General features: G+C 43.3%; 1 protein-coding gene across 1 annotated transcript in view; it reads right to left on the reverse strand.

The window, feature by feature from the left end:
- The window catches only part of znf385c (zinc finger protein 385C), a gene marked incomplete at both ends in the record, with an annotated part of 128,950 nt that overhangs the window by 8,065 nt on the left and 112,165 nt on the right, over window positions 1-8,720 (reverse strand). The window contains one exon of the mRNA XM_080723288.1: window positions 3,837-4,062. Within this exon, the coding sequence (XP_080579414.1) occupies window positions 3,837-4,062 (226 nt within the window). The remainder of the gene's footprint in view (window positions 1-3,836; window positions 4,063-8,720) is intronic.

Here is an 8,720-nt window from a genome sequence, read left to right on the forward strand (position 1 = left end):
CAGACACCCCATTATTGACCCAAAGTTACCCTAGCTGTCAAAGGTTCTCCTAGGGATTTTGAATTTTAAACTTTGTTAAATATGTTACTACTAGACACTTTTACGAACACATTGGTGAAGAAATTGTTTGGTAAGGAATTTATTCCCAGTTTTGACAGGTATTCTGATAATATTCCCTGACTAAACAAATGTCCCACGCTGTGTGTTCTCCCTGCAGCGCAACACTTCCTGTTGGTGCTGGAGCGGCACATGGCGGTGATGGTGCTGCGCTGGCAGTGTGCTTTGCACTCAAGTCTTGGGTAAGCAAACCCCTTGACAACACCTTGTATCTGACTGCGCATCACTCATCCCATGAACTGTATGTCTGAGCAACAGCGAAGACTGCCACCAAGATTGGCAGACTGTCAGACCAAAGGACAGAGTGCTGTCTGCGCAATCAGTCAGTGGAAGTTGTAAGTCACGATCCAGAAAATGATGGTTGTTGACATCACTGCTGTCTTCCAAGCAATTGTCAGTTTTATTTAACGCAGAAATAATTTGAATGGATCCCTCTGTGGTCCAATTAAGGCTGACAGGCTTTAAAGTGTACTGTAGTGTAAGTGCATCTGAGGACTTCACCGTGTGCTTTATTGACCCCATGACATATGCTTTAGCACAATGAAATGGAGAATGAGCATTGTGATTAGACCACACTCTAACATTCTTAACTTGCTTTGTGTACACACACTCACTCACGCACGCACGCACGCACGCACGCACGCACGCAGGCACATACCGTACGCACACACCCACGGGCGCTGAGCATTCAATCTTGATCGGAGGCAATCTCACAACACAAACAGCTTCCCCAGGGAAAGTCCCCCCCATAAATTACAATCACTGTGGTGACAGAGTCCTTTTGAAGACGACATCAACAACAGAGTGAATCAAAGCCTGGCGTGATTGATGCTTGTCAGTGGCTCCATGCACCAGTCTGCCAATCTCTCTCTCTCTCACTCTCTCTCTCTCTCTCTCTCTCTCTCTCTCTCTCTCTCTCTCTCTCTCTCTCTTTCTCGCTCCCCCCGCCAGCTCTCATGGATTGTTTGTGTACAGTATGTGCTCTTCTGTGGTTTAAAACATTCATTACATCAATTCTAATGTCATATTTATACTCACACTGCTTCTACAGATTTTGCCCTAAAATCACGCAAAGCGGTACACAGTATCTCTAAACTCATGTCATCAACATGGATCTGTCCCTTTTTCACATATTCCCTCCTGATTGCCTACCATTGCCTTCTAAAGTTTTATCTCCCTATTAGGGAGTCTTACTTGTTAAATACAAATAAAAAGTATGTTCTATATCAGAAACAGAACTGACTTTCCTGGAAGTGACGCTCCTGCCCAAAAGTGCAGAAACAGGTGCACTGATGGAAATGAAGAGATTGACCTTGCGTGTATGACAGGACAACTGTTTACCCTGATCCAGCCTGTCTCCTTGGGGAGAGGCAGACAGGTGCTTCGGTTCGTGATGGCATGAAAATGTGGGCATTAGCCCCCCCCCCTCCCCCCCAACCTTCGGTTTCATGGCAGACATAGCTAATTTCATAGAGCGTTAATTTGGAGTGCTATTCCATTACAGGTTGGCATTGTAGTGCGTGCCACCACAGTACCACACATTGTAGTGCGTGCCACCGCTGAGGCGCGCTCGGCTGCATTTCAATTTCACATGAGGCCAATCACACAATTGGGCTTATTAAAGAGTGTTCCTCCTCGCTAAAATTGCCTTGGAAGTGTAAAATTATTATTCACAGCATAAAAACGAGCAGGGATTCATCTGCATTCACTCCAACAGTGACTATTCTCTCTCTCTCTCTCTCTCTCTCTCTCTCTCTCTCTCTCTTTCTCTCTCTCTCTCTCTCTCTCTCTCTCTCTCTCTCTCTCTCTCTCTCTCTCTCTCTCTCTCCTTCATTCATTTAATCTTATCTATCATTTTCCACTCATCATCTCGTTTCCTCCTCGCTTCCTCATCTCATCATTTTCTGAACTGGCCCTGCAATGGCAGAATATTGAAATGAGATTATTATAAGAGTGTTATCTGGCTCCCGGTCTTTTGTCCACCTTCTCCTTTCTGAAGGAGACTTTTAGGGCTCAGGGCAAAAAAGAAAAAGGGCACGTATGTACTGTAGGTGTGTGTTCAAACTGTGAGATTCCTCATCTCCTTGTGTGTGTGTGTGTGTGTGTGTGTGTGTGTGTGTGTGTGTGTGTGTGTGTGCGTGCGTGCGTGCGTGCGTGCGTGCGTGCGTGCGTGCGTGCGTGCGTGCGTGCGTGTGTGTCTCCATATCTCTTCTCTGATATTCCCTCTAGCATCAGTGCACATTTAGAAATTCAACTCGGATAGCAATCTTTTCTAGGGCGGCGGATGTGGAGAATGGTGTAAATAAAGAAAGTAGAAGGTAGTGGAGGTATCCACTCTGGATGGACAGAAGTACTTTACTGACTTTGATGAGACTAATTCACTTTTCAAACTAAAGCTGCAGCCATGTCTGGTGCCATTGGCGGAGGTTACAAAATAATAATCAATATATGTTTTTCATTTTAGTTTACAAATATTATTTTTTTTAGACTTGAAATAAGCAGACCCTAATCACTTATTTAATTTCATAACCAGTGGACCTTTGTCATAATTGTTTCAAAGTCACACTCAGTGTGAAGTGAACGGTGCTTTCATCAAGTGTCCCGCAAAACCTGGACAATTAGACAATTAGTGTGGGACATACGAACATACAGTAAAAACAGACAAAGCCCAGATGTAGGAGCGGTTAGCCCCGCTCAAAATGGCAATAGTATGGCGATTCATGACTTGAACGTGCTCCACATGTACAGTAGGTACAGTGCGCTCTGGAACTCTGAGACAAAGTCCTGCTTGACCCCATCCAGACAGGTGGAGAGAGTTAGTCTAGAAGAAGTGGTCAAACAGGGAGAGATTAAGAAACCAAAGGGGCGAGAACAACCCCACCGACACGCCGATCGATCGCCTCATCCTCTTCCTTTATTAACACAACATCACTCTCTCCCAGACACCCACTACTGTCCCGCAACGTCAGAGCCACTCATCCATCACAGAGCCTGTGCTTGGAGAAGACCCGGTGAGAGGGGTGCCAGGAATGTGAAGCTATAAGCTAAGCTTTGAATGTAAAGTACCATTGAGGGGAGCCGGAGACGCGCGGGAAGGTAATAGGAGATGTGTCTACTGTCTAGTCACAATCTAAAACCACAACCTGATGCAAGGAGACCAGGACAAGGGGGAACAAGATGTGCCAGTGCAGCGGAGGAGGAGGAGGAGGAGGTTAGTACGTGAAACAAATGGTAGGATTGTAGCAGCCTGATGTGAGAATGAGGAGAAAGATGCTTTTTACATAGATGCTAGTTTACTATGCAGGTATAGTTTGGTATAGTTTTTTCTTGAACATAAGTGTTAAGAATGTTAATTCGTTCATTGTTTCCCTGGTATCCTAGTTTCTTTGAGACAATAAATTGTTCTCTATGCACTATTATTCATGCCTACTTCTGCTTACTTTGATCCCATACTTGTTTTAAGTTGTTCTGAGGAAGAGCATCTGCTAAAAGCCTAATTTTCAAATTGTCAATTATTATAATCGTACAAAGAAGGGACGTGGGATGGCAAAAGCCAAACGCATGATTGCCATTCTTTTCCCCTTAGCGCTTTAATTGGCCCTATTCACATGACGGCCATTTCCCTCTCATACTTCACACTCGAGTAGAAAGTAAGAGGAAAATGGCGTGTGAACAGAGTCAATTGCCACCACCCCCCATCTGTCTGTCAGTGTACTTACTCGTCCCCTCCATCAAGCTTGTGTCCATGAGTGCTGGGAGTGGTGCCTCAGAGTCACAGGTCTTGCTCTTGTCTCTGTCGCGCTCTCTGTCTCTGTCTCTGTCCCTGTCTCGCTCCCTGCCGGCGGACGAGTTTTCCCCTGTCCGACGCTGCCGGTTCTTCTGGGCCTCCATGGCTTTGAGCTTCCGGGCGTGCTTGTGTCCCTTATAGTGTGCCTCTGCCTGGTTCTGCACGGAGATGAGAGCGACATAGGAGGAGGTGAGGAAAAGCAAAGGTGCACAAGTATTAGACTTCATTGATTGAATGCTTTATTAACTGATTGTACAGAGGTACTGTTTACAATGATTGTTAAAAGGATAACACAAAGAGCCCTAGGGGCTTGTTTCCATTGTCTTCCTGGTCATGCATTATCAGCTCAAAAGGTTTGGACATACGTAAAATAAATGCTAAAATGTGTGTAAGTATTTACACATCATCAGTGGCAGGCAGAAACCTCCTATCTCCATATTTCAACATCATTTGTTTTTTAGTCACTTAATGACAGACTTCAGATTGTTTAAGTAGTGAAAATAACTGATCTACAAGCTCACAACGTGGTGCACAGAGATGCGCTGTGAGCTTGTAGATCTGCTATAACTATTTCTGAACATTTTTTAGTTTAATTTCCTGAAAAGTAACAGTTTTGGACATACAAGGTTTCCACGCGAAAGCAATGGTATATGTGAGTTTGTGCACACACACACGCACACGCACACACGCACACGCACACGCACGCACGCACACACACACACACACACACACACACACACACACACACACACACACACACACACACACACACACACACACACACACACACACACACACTCTCGCTGCAAGGAGAGTCTGTTTCCAGCCGATAAGAGCACTGGCACATTGGGAGGCCAGAGGTATAATTGCATGTGCAATATGTAACAACAGAAAGGATCCCATCTCTAGAACTAACTCATTAATGTGCACTGCAAGTGCCAGCCACAGCAAACCCCAGAGGCATGTAACAACATATTGCCGCTGTCAGACGGAAACCTTGTATGTAAAAAAAAAAAGGAAAAAAAAAAAGAATGTTACTTTCCAAGAAATGGAAAAGAAATAGCCTGTGCTGGATCCAATTGTAATTTACTCACAAGTTTGTTTACACTTCTCATTGGCACAGACGAAACCGCTTTGAACCTGGCGTCCTTATTCTGAGCATTGGTCATTATTAGGCTGTACTTTTGAAAAGTATCATTTTGTTTTTCATAATCTTCCCCCAAAATAGCGAAATAGCCGATATACAAGCTCACAAAGCGTCACATCACGACACCTTGTAAACGCATGTTGTGAGCTTGTAGATCGACTGTTTCCGCTACTTTTGCGTGACACTATCACATGATGAAGTATAAAATAATTTTTTTAAAGATTTGTTTTTGGGCTTTTTAGGCCTTTATTTGATAGGACAGTAGACTGACAGGAAATGGGGAGAGAGATGGGGAACGACATGTGGCAAAGGTCCTCCGGATCGGGAATCGAACCAGCGACGTATGTGGTATGCGCGTTGACCACTAGGCCAGCGGGCGCCCCATAAAATAGGACATTCATTCATGAAAAAACATAAAGAGATGAAATATGGATATCCAAGGTTTTAAGCCCGACAGCGAAGATATACTAAATGCATAGCATTACAGCACGGTGAGCACGCACACACGCACGTGCGCGCACACACACACACACACACACACACACACACACACACACACACACACACACACACACACACACACACACACACACACACACACACACACACACACACACACACACACACACACACAGTCACAGGTCAGGGCCAGAGCACATTATTTTTCATGCCTCCAACAGCACTTTGTCTTCACATTATTATAATTCTCACGGCGGTACGTGTTCAATGCCTGTATGAGGCCCCTGATGTCAGATAACATTCATATAGGAGATGCACAGAAATCAATACAGAGAGCTCTCATTAAAGCCCATTTAGAACGGGTACACATTATTGTGTATCATTATTTTATGCTTTCACTATTGAAAAATAGCAGATATACAAGCTCACAGCGCTGCAAGCTTGTAGATCTGCTATTTGTGAAAAATCGTGAAAATTAGAATTTTGACCCGATTCTATAAGTGTCTTTTGAATCCTTCTAAGTTTTTTGAAAAAACCTATGTTTCTATGTCAGCAATCTGGCCGTCCATCGTCAAAGAAAAGATCCTTTTCACTTAACTGAAGCTCAGTTAGTCTGTTCTTGAGTGACTACTATGTCAGTGGTTCTCAAACCTTTTCATGTGAAGGACCCCCAAAATGATATTTATTTGGCCACGGACCCCCATCTCAAAATATTTAGTTCCAGGGACCACCCAGAAGCAACATTTGAGTTACAAACGTTCGCTTTGAAAATACATTTATTCAAAGATTTGCACACATTTTCATGACTTTTTCAAAAATAGCAGATCTACAAGCTCGCAGCGCGGCACTTGGTGCCGCGCTGTGAGCTTGTATATCTGCTATTTTTCACTGGTTAAAGCGTTCAATAATTCTAGGCCTAAATGGGTTAAAGCCTGGAATAGCCTCTGAACATCAGATCTCATCACATTAGGCTACAATGTAGCAACGCTGGCTTTGATAGGGAGTGATGGAGAGACAAAGAGCTAAATCATAGCTCCATTCAAAGTGGAGCCAGCAGAGGAGGGCAGGCAATTGGAAAGGATAAAATGAAAATAAAAGTAAACAAGAAGAAATGACACAGCCATATTATTATACCAGCTTGCGGCAAGCTAAATCCCTTGAAAAAGTACTGTCATGACTCTTACTGACTTACTAAATATTATCCAAAAGATTGCAACCTGTGCGAAGTGAGCACAAACACAACACACAAGCATATCTCCTTGGATGGGCCGCACTGTCCGTGACATCAGCTGTGGTGATGTCGGTCTCTGCGTACTTTTTTTTATTTTTTTATTTGCAGATATTCCTTTACAGTTACAGTTATAGTGCAGGGGTTTCTATATAACATTATCGAGCATCATATTCCAGTCCGTTTGTTCATGAGTGTCCGTTGTTTAGTGGTGTCGTCCTGTTGGGTTCTATTCTCAGTCCATTTCTTCCATTTTTCATGGAATAGCATTTTGTTAGTTTACGATTTATTTCCTCCTTGAAGCCTGTTAACTCCTGTCGCATGTCTGTTTTGAACTCCTGTTTGAATTTCTCTAAATTGTCCGTCATTTGTTTCTTGACTTCTCTTAATTTCCTTTAAAACAAAGTCTCGACCATGCCTTTCGGCCTGGCGGAGACAAAAAGTGAAATAGCATCTGTGTGAAAGTAAGAATTATTACTGCCTTGAGGCATGTTTTCATTGCAGTTCCGGAATTTTTCCTGCAAAATAAATAATTATAATAGCCTAACTTTCCGGGAGTTTCGTTTTTTGGGTGTTTTCACATGCCCTCATTGGCAGCAAAAGTTCCGGTATAGCTTGATATTTCAATGTTTTCATATAGACCATTGTGGCGGCATGAAAAAAAAAAGAATTACTTTTGTATTGGAAAGTGTTGATTTTGTGTTTTTCAAATTCTGAATACTGTGGCTTGGAAATGAACTCGAAAGCACGTTAACCACTAGGCCATCAACACCCCCTTGATAATATTTTTAACCTAGATGTGGAAAGTCTTAGCAAAAATTATTGGGTCTAAATATCAGTTTCAATACATTTTCTGTTAATTCTCCAGTCCAGGTTGCTGCTTATTACCTGAACAAGTCAGATTAATCCTGAAGTATAGCTACTAAACGATTTGGAGCGCCTTTTCTGTGAAGGGGGAATAAATACGTACAGTAAGTGGCTCACAGATGCCGTCAAACACCAAGAGACCATCTCATTACAATGTGAAACAATTCCAGACGCTGGTAGTGGATTTCACTGATTGCATCAACAATATGGTGGAACATAACCAACGCCATGAATAGATGTCAGCATCCATCTGTGATCGTATATGCTGATAAACACTGTTACAACACTACAGATACACCATGACGCACAAACAGGAATGGCGTACACAGGCTCAAGCACGAACACACAGACACACATGCACGCTACCACCAATTATATCACTGCTCCAGGGGTGTCGCACCAAATTCTGGGCCCTGGGTACAAGGATTCACTCACATTTTGTGCTTTAGCTATTGAAAAATAGCAGATATACAAGCTCACAGTGCGGCACCGGGTGCCGCGCTGCAAGCTGAAGATCTGCTATTTTTTTTAAATCTTGAAAATTTGTCTTTGAATATTTCAAATCCTTCTAAGGTTTTTTGAAAAACCTATGTTTCTATATCAGTGGTGCTCAAACTTTTTCACGTGAAGGACCCCCACAATTATATGTATTTGGCCATGGACCCCCATCTCAAAATATTTAGTTCCAGGGACCCCCCAGAAGCTAAATTTGAGTTACAAATGTTCACTTAAAAAATACATATTCAAAGATTTGCACCACTTTTCAAAAATAGCAGATCTACAAGTTCGCAGCGCGGCACTCGGTGCTGCTCTGTGAGCTTGTATATCTGCTATTTTTCAATAGCCAAAGTATAAAACAATGAAGGCCCCTCCAGCCTCCACCTTGGGCACTAGTAAGTAACTCAGTCCCACTTTCCCCCCCCTTGTGACGCCCCTGCACTCCTCTCACACATTTCTCATGTATTACTAAACAGGAAGAGAGAGAGGTCTAAGCAAACACCAAACACCAGGCTTGTCGTACAGTTGGGCAGGAGCAGGAGGCAGAATCCACATTAACAGACTTAATGGTGTGGGTAGCAGGGCATTATAAATAACCCAGGCCGCCAAGGCCGCAT

Source organism: Nannobrachium achirus (assembly GCF_963921795.1).
Source record: "Nannobrachium achirus genome assembly, chromosome: 4".
NCBI classification, from domain to species: domain Eukaryota; kingdom Metazoa; phylum Chordata; class Actinopteri; order Myctophiformes; family Myctophidae; genus Nannobrachium; species Nannobrachium achirus.